Here is a 16,286-nt window from a genome sequence, read left to right as displayed (position 1 = left end):
ATGTGAAATTACACCCCAAAATACATTCTGCTGCTTCTCCTGAGTACGGGGATACCACATGTGTGAGACTTTTTGGGAGCCTAGCCGCGTACGGGACCCCGAAAACCAAGCACCGCCTTCAGGCTTTCTAAGGGCGTGAATTTTTGATTTCACTCTTCACTGCCTATCACAGTTTCGGAGGCCATGGAAAGCCCAGGTGGCACAAAACCCCCCAAATGACCCAATTTTGGAAAGTAGACACCCAAAGCTATTTGCTGAGAGGTATAGTGAGTATTTTGCAGACCTCACTTTTTGTCACAAAGTTTTGAAAATTGAAAAAAGAAAAAAAAAAAAGTTTTTTCTTGTCTTTCTTCATTTTCAAAAACAAATGAGAGCTGCAAAATACTCACCATGCCTCTCAGCAAATAGCTTGGGGTGTCTACTTTCCAAAATGGGGTCATTTGGGGGGGTTTGTGCCACCTGGGCATTCCATAGACTATGTAGAAGACTCCTGCGCTGTCAGAGGAATCCTATACTAAGGGAGTACTGCTGCAACACACAATAAACTGCTCCAGAACAGATCAAAAAAAATATTAGTAATAAGGGGGTAGTGGCTGAAGAAGTCACGTGACGTGACGATACGCGTCAGGAGCACGGGACGCTGCCACACACTAGCTGGACGTGACGAGCTCGGCGCTCGTGGATGTTTTACCCCCCAGCTGTTTTTAAATGTAAGTGTACGAGTTTTAGAGATATTTTAATAAAGTATGTGTTAGACGGGATTATGCTATGTGCGGTTTCTGTTTTTATATACCGCACTAAACAACTCTGCATAACGGGTGGTGGATTTGAAAGCGGGGAGAGTCCCTCAGATGATCCAGAACTTGGGACTATACGAGCTCGGCGTTCGTGGGTTGAGGCGTGCGCTCATTGACTAAAAGTGAGTGCAAACCCCCCTCTCCTCTCTCCCACCTGTGCCTCTAAACCAAACGGTATCATACTATGTAGCATTCGCTCTTTGTTTTTTCATATATGATACACGGCAACATCAATCAACGTTATCTGCGGTATTGCTGAACTCCCCCGCCTGTGGAGCTTCTTTGGCATATGCTGTATACCTTACAGCCGTAAGGTAAGGGGCCTGGGAACACGAAGGTGCCCCCACCTGTCAGGACACTGGTTCTTCCTTTCCCCTGATTCATTCAACATCGTATTCACATCTAGGATTGTTATATTTGGTGGTGGGACTGCTGTTAGTTTGTGTAATTTTTTACTATTATCATTTTTTATTTTTATGGTATTTTTTTCGCCAAGTGTTGGCGGGACACCAACACCAATCACTGGGACTACTGTTTATGGACACCTTTTTTCACTTTGTATTCACATTATTTATTATTTTCATGTGTGGATTTATTTGTTGATCATTTCATATTTGTGCTACAGACAAGGTTCTAGTAATGTTATTGGAGGTATTTCTTATGTTATCACGATAGACTTTGGATTTATGCTTTTTTCCTAGTAGATTCACCTATCTTTGCATATGATTTTTGCTGGTATATATGTATTTATTTTATATATATACAGACATTGTGTTTGTGCTTATACTTTTATATTTAATTGTATTTGATTATACACCCATAGTTGAGTTTGCCTTATTTCACCACGGTCACATGACTTTTATTATCTTTTAGCATAGCCCCACCCCCCTGTCGATCCCCACTCCTCCCCCTTCCCCCCTATTACAGCGCAGCCACTACCCCCTTATTACCTGGGCATTCCATAGCCTCCGAAACTGTGATAGGCAGTGAAGAGTGAAATCAAAAATTTTCACCCTTAGAAATCCTGAAGGCGGTGATTGGATTTCGGGGCCCCGTACGCGGCTAAGCTCCCAAAAAGTCCCACACATGTGGTATCCCCATACTCAGGAGAAGCAGCTAAATGTATTTTGGGGTGCAATTCCACATATGCCCATGGCCTGTGTGAGCAATATATCATTTAGTGACAACTTTGTGCAAAAAAAAAAAAAAAGTGTCACTTTCCCGCAACTTGTGTCAAAATATAAAATATTCCATGGACTCAATATGCCTCTCAGCAAATAGCTTGGGGTGTCTACTTTCCAAAATGGGGTCATTTGGGGGGGTTTTGTGACACCTGGGCATTCCATGGCCTCCGAAACTGTGATAGGCAGTGAAGAGTGAAATCAAAAATTTACACCCTTAGAAATCCTGAAGGCGGTGATTGGTTTTCGGGGCCCAGTACGCGGCTAGGCTCCCAAAAAGTCCCCCACATGTGGTATCCCCATACTCAGGAGAAGCAGCTGAATGTATTTTGGGGTGCAATTCCACATATGCCCATGGCCTGTGTGAGCAATATATTATTTAGTGACAACTTTTTGTAAATATTTTTTTTTTTTTGTCATTATTCAATCACTTGGGACAAAAAAAATAAATATTCAATGGGTTCAACATGCCTCTCAGCAATTTCCTTGGGGTGTCTACTTTCCAAAATGGGGTCATTTGGGGGGGTTTTGTACTGCCCTGTCATTTTAGCACCTCAAGAAATGACATAGGCAGTCATAAACTAAAAGCTGTGTAAATTACAGAAAATGTACCCTAGTTTGTAGACGCTATAACTTTTGCGCAAACCAATAAATATACGCTTATTGACATTTTTTTTACCAAAGACATGTGGCCGAATACATTTTGGCCTAAATGTATGACTAAAATTTAGTTTATTGGATTTTTTTTATAACAAAAAGTAGAAAATATCATTTTTTTTCAAAATTTTCGGTCTTTTTCCGTTTATAGCGCAAAAAATAAAAACTGCAGAGGTGATCAAATACCATCAAAAGAAAGCTCTATTTGTGGGAAGAAAAGGACGCAAATTTCGTTTGGGTACAGCATTGTATGACCGCGCAATTAGCAGTTAAAGCGACGCAGTGCCAAATTGGAAAAAGACCTCTGGTCCTTAGGCAGCATAATGGTCCGGGGCTCAAGTGGTTAATTTATTCTGAGCATGCGTGGCACTTTGCGCGTCGGATTTGTGTACACACGATCAGAATTTAACCGATCGGATTTTGTTGTCGGAAAATTTTATAGTCTGCTCTCAAACTTTGTGTGTCGGAAATTCCGGCAGAAAAAGTCGGATGGAGCCCACACATGATCGGAATTTCTGACAACACAATCCGATTGCACTTTTTCCGTCGGAAAATCCAACTGCGTGCACAGGGCATAAGTGTAGCAATATGGTTACATTTAATGAAGGTACAACATTTAGCAGCTTATTGCTACACTTAGAGTTGCCTTTCTTCTCTTTTATACCCTGTAAAAAAAATGCTTTGATATACAAGTGCTTTGGATTACAAGCATGTTTCTGGAACGAATTATGCTCACAAACCAAGGTTTTACTGTATTATGTTTTCTTTTGAGCCAAGGAATGCCCAAAGGCTCTGTTTTGTAAAGTACTTTTCTAAGAAAAACAAACAAAAAAAAAAAAACTTTGGGATTTTCATTCACTTTCGGTGATAGCGGTAAACATGACAAATAGAGTGGGTGAATCTCCCCAACGGGGGCACAGACAGCAATAAAAATGTGACATATGATCTATTCCCTCTACCCTCTTCCCAAAACTGAAAAAAGGTTTACCTTTAATGTTAATTTAAATAAAAATAATTAGTACAAAAAAAAGTTATTGGTAATTAGTTCAGAGACCATTCTCTCTTGAAATCAAAGGCTGCAATGGTAAGAAGGCTGTGCAATGCAGAAAGAAATGTTGGGATTTTATTACCCAGTGAGCCCCGTGAAAGGAAAATGGCCAATTTGCTCATCAGTCTATAATGTTTTTGGACTTAGCAAAAAAATCTGAAAAATTGAGATAATAATTCAATAGACTGCCATGATTGTCAGATGACACATGATTGTTGTTTTTATTGTTGATGTGTTCTATTTCCATATCTTATCGGGATCAGTTTGGTCTTTGATCCCAGTTAAAGGGGCATTTATTGCAATCTGTTAATCAACAAATCTACAATTTTCTGATATGATTAGCAGGTATAATGAGTAACCAATCATATGACTGATAGGGAAAAAATATTTAGGGAAAATTATACTATGGTTTTAGTCAGTATTTATTTTAAATGATTAATATGTTGATTATTCAGAGTGAATCTGGGGATTTTAATGAACTCAGATTAGGGCCTGGTTCACACTAGTGCGAATTCAGATGCAAATTGAGTCACACAGAATTGCATGACAATGGAAATCACAGCGCTTTTAATGGTGCCCGTTCGTAACAATGCGACTCCATGCTGTGTACTTTAAAAAAAATTGTTTCTCTACTACTTTACTTTTATTAACGGTATGATTTTGGCCTCATAGAATATGCAAGCCACATCCAAAATGCAACCAATTAGTGACAAAATTGCACTACATAATCACACTAGAAATCCCATCAAAATTGGATCACAGCAGGATAACTAAACCCAAGAACATTTTCTTTTCTACATACTGAGACCTTATAGAGATTTAGAGTTTTGGGAAGAGAGGGTGCCAGTAATAAAGGTAAAAAGAAGATCCCAGATAGTGTAGTAACGTTTGGTAAAAGGCTTATTCCTGCGTCACTTCTGGTTTGAGCAATAGGCAAAACTGGGTGTGACGCAGGAATACAAGCTCGCTGCTCGTAGATTGCTTGTTTATGAGCTTAATTCAAAAAAGTGAGTGTATCAGCCACAATTTTATTTTAATAAACCTTTTACCAAACGTTACTACACTATCCGGGATCTTCCTTTTACCTTTATTACTGGCACCGAGGAAACCATCTAGGAAGACTTACCCATCATAAGGCATCACCAGCTAGACCTACTGCTAAGGCTTTTACAGCCCACCCTCTCTTCCCAAAACTCTATAACTCTATAAGGTCTAAGTATGTAGAAAAGCTTTGGGGAAAGAGGGTGGGCTGCCACCACACTGGAGAGGGACCCCCAGAAAACCCCCGGAGGCCGTCTGAAGCATCCGTCCTAGTTTAGTGCTGTTACCTTGCAGCAGTAAGGTGAGAGGCGAGCGAACACTGAGGTGTCACCAGATTGGACTGGCTAGGCATCAGCCATTTAATCACTGGTTATGGTGAAGGGCATCATCACCTACACATCATCTTTTAATTGCTATATGAACTATTTTTTTCTGATTGCCACTTGTGCCTAAGGTGACACATGGGACATTTTAAGTGTACTGCACTGTATTGCACCTTTGTTTTTGTCCGCACATTAAGTTTTTGACCTATTTACTGTGCAATCTATATTGTTTTATCAAGTTACTGTGGGAATATTTATACATTTGTACACATTGTTTGCCATCTGCACTTGCAAATATTGAAGATTTTCCACGCATTTGCAAATTTACCGTAAGAATATTGTGGGTATAATATTTATATTTACATATCGATTGTCACTTGCACCTTATACTGTAGATCTTTTCATCTTTACTAGTCATCCTGCCGCGCAGCACCACCACCATACAATGAGTAATTTCTGCCTCTTAGATAAGTAACCACTGAAACTATTATCTTTTAAGCTATCTGTAAAGACCACAAATGTAATGAACATTCTTCCTAGTGATCATCACAATGTATTCTGAACTGTAGATATAGTAATTATTAGCAGGGGTTACCTGAGACCGGCAAGTTATTTCAAGGGTTCCTCCATGTTTATTTAGTTTGTTCGAACAGTACCTCAGTAGCTGAAAATCCTGCTTTACTATTTAATGGAAATTGCAGCCAGTGCTTGCCTGGTCCCTGTGAACACCCACTTATTCCTACCCACTGCATCCTTCTTTGGCCAGCAATGTCATTCATATCCTCCTCAATAGTTGGGCAAAGGCAGCATGAAGGGGAAGGGCTACACCGGAACCATGATTGCTATGGTTGCAATTTTCTATGTATGGTACCTCGCGATTTTAAGCTTCTGGGGCGCTCTACAAAGAATATGGAAACAGGAGTATACACCTAAAGGTGCCTTGAACCTGAGAAGGAATTGGTTATGCTTTTGGTTTACTTGTATATTACATTTGGGATGACTATGTGGTTGACCATACAAAGTATCAGACAAACAAACAAAAATGTGATTTTTGTTTGGAATCAGTTTATTTCAGGCCATTCAGGAAGATCTTTTATATAACATTATACATTAGTTACAAACACAGTTAGAATGTTTCAGTTTTAACTGAATTTTTGCCTTTTTTTTTGTACATCACAATAGATAAAATAATGCCCAAGACAGAAGTGAGTAGCAGGGCAAACTCCACGTACAAGGCAGTGGAGGCATCTTTCATAGAGATGTTCAATCCCAGGAAACTGACAGATTCTGTTTTCTTGGTGGGTTCTGGGCTGCCGCCTGCCTGAGTATTCCTGGTGGTGCTGCTGGTGCTTGATGTGCTGGTGGTTGTATCTGCAGAGCAAAACAAGATCTTTAGTAAGAAGCTTAGCTATTCTTTAAAAAATATTTTTCAAGCTGATTTGTCCTTATGTTGAGTGACTTACAGCCATATTATACAACTCCCCGATCCCCACTGCTGACTATTTAAGAACTGCAATTCAGGTGCTGATAAACCTATAAGTGGCATAATCTCCCTGCATTCTACGGACTTGATCCTTCCAGCTGCTTCCTGTTTTCATCCACGGCAAGGGGATGGATTTGGATGAGTCCGAGGCGCAGATTTGCTGCTCAGGCAGCCAATCAATCAGCAGCCACATTTGCCACACTAGTAAGCATGCTTACATGTTATCAGAACAGATAACCCTAGTATAAAAAAGTGGCAGACGACTTAGCCAAGTATTTCCAGGCTGCACAATTGGCACAGCTATTAAGATTTCATACACAGAAGTCCTCTCCTTTTATGGATAAAATTGGAGTCCTCTCTTCACCCATCCAGAAAGATTAGTCACTTGATGTGTTGGCTAAGGGCAGACCTGTTATCCTCCGTCCAACTCGATCCTTTTTGCTCAATTTATGGGATAGGTTGTTGACTACCTATAAATTCAGATCCATGTATAGCCTCCTATTCCCACAACTCTACAACTCCCGCTTTCACCCTGGGCCTAACTCCACAAAACTTTAACTGGTTGACCAACAAGAGCTTGTTGTAAATTGCAGATTTATGTGACAAAAGGGGCATCGTGTAAAAACAATTCTTGCAGTACAAGTATCAGCTACCTTCTACAGAATTTTTTTTATATACCCAGATAGCACATTTTTTAAGGTCTTTAAAACGTAATTCTGACCTGACCACTTTTACATCAAAGTAACACCTATGCAGGAATTATGACAAGCTGCAGGGCTATATATCTAAGATTTACACCATACTCACCTCTACATCTACAAAGTTGCCTTAAATGGAGAAATTGGAGCGAGATATGGGTGAGATACTTGAGCTGGATGACTGGTACAAGCTGGCACAGTATACCTTCAGGACCTATATTAAACCTCAGTCATAGAGACCAATTATAAAGTGATGTTGAGATGGTATGTGGCAGTGTTTCTAAACCTTTTTTAAGTCAAGGCACCTTTTAAAATTATGGACAGTCTTGACGCCCCCATTCTGAAATGTAAACACTATTCTAATTGTTTTACATAATGCAGCAACATTCACATACGTAGGAGACCCAACGTTAGAGGTGCAAACTGGTATTGACCAGTATTCCAATGTTTCTCTTCTTCCTCAGTTTTTCTCCATCACTCAGCTAATGTGACCCCAAAGCAGATGGAGAGAGGCAGGGGAGGGTCAAACAAGGACGCTATACAGGCGACTGACATCCTCCTTATCAACTGATGATGTCATTGGTCAGTTGATAAGTCAGTGGTGGTATCCTATGTCCCGGGGGGCTTCTCCACACTGTTTCAGAGGGTTTGGCCAGGAGGGTACACCATTCCAAATTTGGTGGACATGCCCGAAACTATTTTGGACACGACTATACAACCTTATCTACTCTCTTGCTCAAGTGAATCTTAAGAAGCACCCCTCAACAAGCATTATAATGCCACCTAGTGGGGAGGCCCCGGAGACATACGAGGAGGGTCACCTCTATGTTAGGGGAATGACAGACCTCAGCTGATGTAATGGTACCTAGAAGCTCTTAAACTGCTTTCTATGACCACCAAAAACGTCTTGTCTTTTTCTCTTGCTTGTATTGTATGGGAAACATTTTATATTACTTGATGTGTTCAATGGTATATCACGTTGTATTGTTCTTGAAATATAAATAATACACATTTTTGGAAATGAAGAAAGTGACAGACATACAGTAGATTGAAAACCCCTATAATAAATCTGCCCCCTCCTTTTCCCCCATTCAATTACAAGGAGAGATTAATGAGGAATGTTTACTTCTCACCTGCCCAGGAAATGAGCAGCGTTCAGGTCTATGTGACAGCAGGAAGGGGTCTAGATCTAAGAGGTCCCTCATGCAGTTGCAGTGTGCACACCAGAATTCTACTTCTGCAAATCTTTCAGGTCTATATGAGAGGAGCTGCTTCTATTTGAAGCAGGGGAACAGAGTTTCCACATCATCATATCACTGTAGCAAGGTCATTAATTATGCGTAGTGGAGTAGATTGACTACAGCTACATTTAAATTAAAAACAGAGGCAGTATGAAGGTGGGGAGGTTGGTGCTTTCATTTTGACTGGATTGCATAGCACCCAGATGTCCCTCATTTGCAACCAAATGAGACTCTCCTCCTCAGCTGTCCCTCTCTTTGGTTTCTTTATATAAGCCTCTAGGAAAATATGTCCCATTTATCTATCAAAAGTGCTATACTGCACTAAACTGTTCATCAAATCTCTAAATTATTGCATTTGTTACTTTGAAAAATCAGTATAAAAAAACATAGAGGTGAAAAAAAGTACTTCATTTTTGTGTAATACTGTAATTCTTCAGGATTCTGATGGTATGGCAGGGCCAGTTCTTCGCCTACATACTTTGTGCTAAAAGGCGTCCCTCCAGCTGCTAAAAATCACAGCTCCCCCTGTTGTCTTGTGGTGATTAGACAAAAGAAAAGGATATACAAGCTACAGACAATTCCTACCTATTTCTCAATGACAGTTAAAGCAGTAGTAAAGTCCGCTTTGTGATTTTTACCTACAGGTAAGCCTATAATAAGGCTTACCTGTAGGTAAAATTAATATCTCCTAAACGTGCACCGTTTAGGAGATATTCCCCCTGGATGCAGCTGGTGACCTTACCGGCGCATGTGCTCTGAAGTTCTGGCATACCGTGACATTATCACGGCTCCAGCCACTCGCAGCCCCGGAAACCGCGAACCTGGAAAACAGACCAGGGTAAGATTTCAGCTCTCTCAGCGGTGACAGCGCACCACTCGAGGGCTTCGTTCTAAGGTAAGTATTTCATAATGCATTATGCAATTGCCTTACAGAGACAGCAAGGTCTCCTTATTTTAGTCACTATGACCTAACATGACAACAATCCGGTTAGGTCACACAAACCTCCCCTTGACTCACCTTCAGGCCAATTCTCTGGTTGGAAACAAGGATGAGAGATATTCCGGGGATTGGGGAAACCATTACACCTAATAATGTTTCTGTAGAATTTGGCAGAATCCTTGGGAGTGCGAGGCAGAGCCGGGTCTGAGAAGTTGACGTAGTACAAACCAAAGCGTTCTGCGTAACCACTAGCCCACTCAAAGTTATCCATGAGACTCCAAGCTGAGTACCCACGCAGGTCCACCCCATCCAGTTTTGCAGCTGTGTGGGAAAAAACATAGACAATGATTTTAAAATGTCAGATTTGTTTTTCCTAATCTAGATTTAACCACTAAGACTTGGTCAGCATTTCTCCACTAACTTTACTTTGTAACAACCAATAGAAAGCGTTCTTTAATACCTAAATGTAAAGCTTAACCGCATCAAAAAGGTGTTCTTCCATTTTCAGTGAAGTTTTGGCTAGGCTCTTTCCCTTTTTTGGGTCTTCACTTCTTTCTAGGACCCCAGTGGAAAAACTTTGCTAACTCCTAAAAAAGGCCATGGAAGGTTGAGAGCTCAGCTGAAAGCCAGCATACTGTTGTCAAATAAGTGTGAGATATAACATCTTAGGGGTACTCCATAAGAAGGCCCATAAAATGGATATATTATATTGTGTACCATCTAGTGGACTCTCTATACTAACAACAAAATCCTTATAGGGCCTGTTCACACCAGAATATGGTGCAGGAAACCTGTGTTTTATGCGTGTTTCCCGCACCGTATTCAAAACACACTGCAGTTGTGATCTGCGGCCTGTGACAATATTAAGTAAATGATATCCCAAATGCAGGTTGCAAACACGGTGTGTCTAAAGCCTTGGCTTTAGATACACTTAAAAAAATCGAGGTGGTTGGAGGATGAGGGGGTGCATGTATGACAAGGATACTGTATGTCCTTTCCCTAAACAATTTCTGCTAAAAAGTATCCTTCTTTCCCACCTCAGACAGATGTTAGGTTTACTACTGACCATTTTGATATTTATTCCCTGATGGTAGCCTTCGGTTATGTATTTTTATGCATTTTAATATATTTCTCAATGATCTGCTCAGTTATATGGAAATGCTTCTGTTCTGTACCTTTCATGGCCTCGTTGATATAATATCTGTAGTAGTGTTCTCTCCATACGTCTTTCAAGTTTGTCCCTTGTTCAGATATTCCATTCTCAGTTATATAGATGGGGGGGTTGTTGAATTCCTCCTTTATCCAGTTTAATAACCTTCGCAGGCCAAAAGGAGTCACCCTTAGCCAGGAGCTGCCTGACCCAAGCCAGCTGCGATCACTCCATAGGTAGACTTCTCTGTCATGATAAAACACATCTATTAGTTGGACAGACCGCCATATTTACACATCCAGGCCTCCTGAAAGTCAGGAGTGTAGGGAAAAGGTTTAAACAAAAGTTGATCGGCAAGTGCTAAAGGGAGGAATTTGGGAGACGTGCTCATTCTCCGAATACAGGCCATTTGAATTTCCTGATTTTCATATGCATGATTTTAAAGGGCTGGTCCATTCAAAAACAATATTAAAGTTGCAGCAGTGCCGCAGTGACATCTGCTGGCTTCCTAAGGCCACCAATTGTGAGATTTCCCTGCTAGACCCTGGGTCTGTTCTAGCCCACATTTAGATGTTTCAATTCTCCCAGTTGTGTTCCCCAAACTATAAAAGTAAAAAAAAAAAAAAAAAAGAAAACATCAGGAACAGTTGGACCACCTTGCTAAGCCTGTATCTAGTGTGTATGGCTGGGTATGTAAGCACAGGCATCTCACTGCCACAGCTTGAGGTTATGACAGACATAAAAAACCTAGCTGGAGGTTTAATTCTTCAAGGTTTTCGCAAAAAAAATAAAATATGGACAGACCTTTTAAGGACAGATTTATTTTAAAATCACTTCTACATTTTATTATTGTTTATTTGATACTCATTTTGTAAAAATATGACTAGTAAAAGAAGTAACTGGGAAACACAGCCAACTGCCATTGTTATTCTACTTTTTCTCACCACTGGCCAACATCAGACATTTTCCAGTATGGTGTCCTTTTTTTCAGTCTGATAACTGGCTTTCCCAACTGAAGTCCTGCTTAGATCAGTTGTATTGATTTTACTGATGGCGTGACTTGCATTGTGCCCTGTGGGAGCGGTGGAGCTGAACAGAAGCCCACCACCATAATTGCCAATGAGCTCACATAGGGGGAGATTTACTAAAGCAGAAATGTGAAAAATCTGGTGCAGTTCTATATAAAAACCAATCAGCTTCCAGGTTTTATTGTCAAAGCTTAGTGTAAAAAGCTAAAGTTGGAAGCTGACTGGGCTACCATGCACAGGTGCACCAGATTCTGTGTGTTTTAGTAAATCTCTCCCATAGCTGTGGATTTGCTACGACCGGAGGGTGCCAATTCTGGTGCAGCTCTGCATAGAAACCAATCAGCTTCCATTTTTTTTGTCAAAGGTTAATTAAACACGCTGACGTTAGAAGCTGATTGGCTATCGTGCACAGCTGCATCAGATTTTGCACTCTCCAGTTTTAGTAAATCAACCCCATAGTGTCATATATGTGAAAATGTGATTTAACTGAGATTTATTATTCAAAATGACCTTTAGTTTGCTTTGTGTTTTGAAATGCCAGTGCTCTGCTGATACTAACAACCTGCAAAGTCAGAGGTGATCCAAACACAGGTCAACCATCTGGTCAATTCACCACCAATGGTCAAATATGTTGCAGAACAGGTCACCCTCTACTGAGCAGAAGTGTCAGGCAGCCTGTCTGATCCACGGTGTATATTTCATTAATGTTGGAACAACGACTACAATAATGTCCCTGTTTTGAGATTTACCTGTCTCCTTGGTAAGCCTGGTAATGGAGCTCATAGACAGCTCGCCCCGCCAGGACTGTAGTGTAGTGGTTGAGGCCAAAGAAATCGTATGTCCCTTTAATCCTTTGTTTCTCACTTTCTGTGAACTCTGGCAAACTGTGGTAAGAAAGCAGAAACATAACATTAAAGAACACTTATACCTTTGTACAGTTGTCTGTGATTAACTTCTCACACTCTATACTAAAGCCCTGTATAGAAGGGCAGAATGTCAGGAGACATTTGCCGGTTTAAAAAAAAAAACATCTGACATTCTGCCCGTGTGCATGTCGGATTTGCATGCCAGCCGACTACTGATCAGTGCTCTCAGCCAACTGTAGGGTGTACCCGGCTTAAGTCTCATATGTCCCTCAGCCTTGATCAATGATCTGCACTGTGCTACCCTGCTTAGAACCACATAGCTTTTCTCCCAAAAATGGCCACTTAGTACCACAAATGTGGGTCACGTCCCAGTTCATTCCTATGTAAAAACCTGCTGCCACAAATGGTGGCCTGGAATACAGCTGTCCAATAGGAATGAATGGGGCTGCAGCGCACATGTGCACTATGAAGCAGCCATTTCATGCTCATGTGTTACATGTGTGCATACTGTACTCAAATGTCATGTGTCATTTAACAATGGTCTATGTGCATACTGTACTCATGTGTCATGTAACAAAGGTCCCTGCATATACTGTACTTATGAGTTATATGACATGTAACAAAGGTGCCCATGCTTACTGTGCTCTTGTGTCATGTGACATGTAACAAAGGTACCTGTGCATATTGTGCTCATGTGTCATGTCTTGCTCCGACTAAGCCCAGGAGTGGGTGAAATGCGTTAGAGGGGCGTGGTCTGGGAACAGAGAAAGATGAAACTTGTTTTAAAGTCTAATGCCCCGTACACACGGTCGGACTTTGTTCGGACATTCCGACAACAAAATCCTAGGATTTTTTCCGACGGATGTTGGCTCAAACTTGTCTTGCATACACACGGTCACACAAAGTTGTCGGAAAATCCGATCGTTCTGAATGCGGTGACGTAAAACACGTACGTCGGGACTATAAACGGGGCAGTGGCCAATAGCTTTCATCTCTTTATTTATTCTGAGCATGCGTGGCACTTTGTCCGTCGGATTTGTGTACACACGATCGGAATTTCCGACAACGGATTTTGTTGTCGGAAAATTTTATATCCTGCTCTCAAACTTTGTGTGTCGGAAAATCCGATGGAAAATGTGTGATGGAGCCCACACACAGTTGGAATTTCCGACAACAAGGTCCTATCACACATTTTCCGTCGGAAAATCCGACCGTGTGTACAGGGCATAAGAATTGGGCAGCTTTCGGAGTGCACGCCTATCTTCTGCTTGTTGTCTATCTATTCGGGTAGGACAGGCCTCTTTGGAGCTGCAACCATCCATATGTGGGAATCACTGGATTGAAAACATTGGAGCTTTGAGCGACACACTTATCTTTGTATTAGTTTACAGAGGTCTCTCTGCATGCTGTGCTCATGTATCATGAAGCAATTAACAAAGGTCCCCATGCATACTGGGCTCATGTATCATGAAGCAATTAACAAAGGTCCCCATGCATACTGGGCTCATGTGTCATGTAATTCTATACATATTGTATACAATACAATACACATACTGTATTCAGGTGACATGGAACATGTAATGCTCACCGACTTTTAGGCAATCCAAAGGCAAGGCTCCTCTCCCGCACATTGGTCTTCATGACTTCAGGGTAATCCCCTGTTTTGAATATTGGGTATCCAAACCAACCACCAAAAAACTAAGGCAAAAAGTAGAGAACTATTATTTATGTGATAAAATCTATTATCTAAATAATGCAATAGACACAGGACTGGACTTACTATAAGGCCAAAACTGTCTGCGTTGGGGGTTGTGTACTCGAACCCGCACGGCTGTCAGATTGGGAGCAACGGCTGTGTCCATGCACCTGCTGCATCCCAATTGACATGAATGGGACTGCATGCACAGGAATACACGGAACACCGGTGCATCCCTGTGTGGGCAAACATGGCTCTCACAGGGGTGTATATTGTAGTACACCAATGTGAATGAGGCTGAGGCACAGCAGGCGGAAGAAACAAAGAGGAGGCCTTTTTTTGTATTTTGATTGGCTACACATTTTTTTACTAATCATCACTAGATGTTCAGCCGTCTACTATAACATTATTTATTGCCTGACTGAAGAAATCATAAAAATGTTCTGTATAAAGTGGTGACTATAGCTGAGAGATACCCCAGTGAAATCCAGGGCTGGAGGGGGGGGAGGGGGGTATCTGTTCTGCAAGCAGGAGCAATGAGACCAAGGTTACAGCTTGAGTCATCAATGTCTTCTCTATAGCAGCTATTGAACAGAATAAAACCTGACCCTGACCAATTCTTAAAGAGGAGCTCCAGCCTGGAAAAAAAAAAGTTAGAAGCTACAAATACTGCAGCTGCTGACTTTTAATATAAGAACACTTACCTGTCCAGGGAGTCCGCAATGTCAGCACCCCAAGGCAATTCGTCAATCTGCTTCAGGAGCAGGCGTCTGCATTGTAAGTAATGGAAACCGGCAGTGAAGCCTTTACTTTTTTTACAGCTGGTTTCCTACTCCACATGCGTGAGTCGTGCTGTGCTTTATGAATTGTCCTGCCGTCTTCTGGGACCAGTGTGCCCCCCAGAAGGCAGTGGGGGAGGAGGGGGGCCGGAAATGCTCATAGATCACTGCACCAATCTTACCCAGAAGTGGGAGCTTCCCAAAAAGTGCCGAATGTGGAAGTGGAGGGGGGGTGAACAAGCGGAGCTTCCCCTGTTGGGTGGAGTTCCGCTCTAATTGTTCACCTGTTTAGAATAAAACTGCATATAAATACCAACTGGTACATTTATCATATAGAACTATAGAGCACACACTATTTTACCGCCCCCTGCTGATCCCCCCCCTCCGCAAAACAACTTCATTTTAGGAATATACAATAAAACAGAATGGGATGAATTAAGCAACTCGTAGGCTTGCAATGTGAGAAGGAGCAGTAAAACCTAGTTTACGCTTGCCCCCCCCCCGTCTAAACAACGCTCCAAGCTGCAAAAGCAGCCTTATGAGGGCATGCACATACTGATTTGCATTGCTGCATGGCAAAAAAAATAGCCCCCCATCATGTTCGGTAACCAGTTAAAGCATCTCATGAGTCTTTGGGAGATGCTAAGCATTTTCTAAATACACCTTAAGGTTTGATTAGATCACAAGGTGATGACCCTTAAAATCAAATGACTCCCAAGCTCCCTGGATAAGCAAAATGGCTGGACTGTTAATGGATGGGAAGGAGGAGTTGTCAAGAAAAAACACAGCCATGCAAAACACCATATTCACACCTTCATGATGCATCAAGTTTTTAGGTGCATTTGTCACATGACAGCATAGGGCAGCCCATTCATTTGAATAGGTTGCCCTATGCACAACAAATGTGCCAAAGTAGCTCATCTACCTCTTTTTGGCATGGAGCCAAACATGATTTGCCACACGATACATGTGCAAAAAAAATGCAGGACTGCCTAAGCAATAATGGCATAGTAAGCACGTTGTGAATTTCGACACTTTTTTTTTTTGCACGTTTCTGAAAATGCGGTCATAAATGCACGTCTCCACCTGCATTCCCGGAACGCTTAGACATGAATGCTGCCTAACTGCTACATCTGCAGGACAGCTTGGTCCGTTGGAAATTTTGTAGATCGCCGATCGGCAATCTTACCTGGATGTGGAAGTGGGTAACTGTCAAAACCAGGTACCCGCTCGCCCCCAAAAACTGCCAAATGTGGCATTGGAGGGGGGAAGAGTGCAAACAAGTGGAGCTTGCCCTTTTGGGTGGAGCTCTGTTTAAAGCTGCAATATATGACATTTTTGGTTTTGGGTTTAATACC

The 16,286-nt window shown here is 41.6% G+C and overlaps 1 protein-coding gene across 1 annotated transcript in view; it reads right to left on the bottom strand.

The window, feature by feature from the left end:
- Positions 1 to 6,102: 6,102 nt before the first annotated feature.
- LOC141147131 (lactase/phlorizin hydrolase-like) overlaps positions 6,103 to 16,286 on the bottom strand; it is a 72,664-nt gene continuing 62,480 nt past the window's right edge. Inside the window, exons 13-17 of the mRNA XM_073634259.1 lie at positions 14,042 to 14,151; positions 12,337 to 12,471; positions 10,585 to 10,805; positions 9,488 to 9,730; positions 6,103 to 6,418 (exon numbers count right to left, since the gene is read on the bottom strand). Of these exons, the coding sequence (XP_073490360.1) occupies positions 6,174 to 6,418; positions 9,488 to 9,730; positions 10,585 to 10,805; positions 12,337 to 12,471; positions 14,042 to 14,151 (954 nt within the window). The 3' untranslated portion in view covers positions 6,103 to 6,173. The remainder of the gene's footprint in view (positions 6,419 to 9,487; positions 9,731 to 10,584; positions 10,806 to 12,336; positions 12,472 to 14,041; positions 14,152 to 16,286) is intronic.

This window comes from Aquarana catesbeiana, linkage group LG06 (assembly GCF_042186555.1).
Source record: "Aquarana catesbeiana isolate 2022-GZ linkage group LG06, ASM4218655v1, whole genome shotgun sequence".
Taxonomy (NCBI): Eukaryota; Metazoa; Chordata; class Amphibia; order Anura; family Ranidae; genus Aquarana; species Aquarana catesbeiana.
This window is presented reverse-complemented; position numbering and strand designations above follow the sequence as displayed.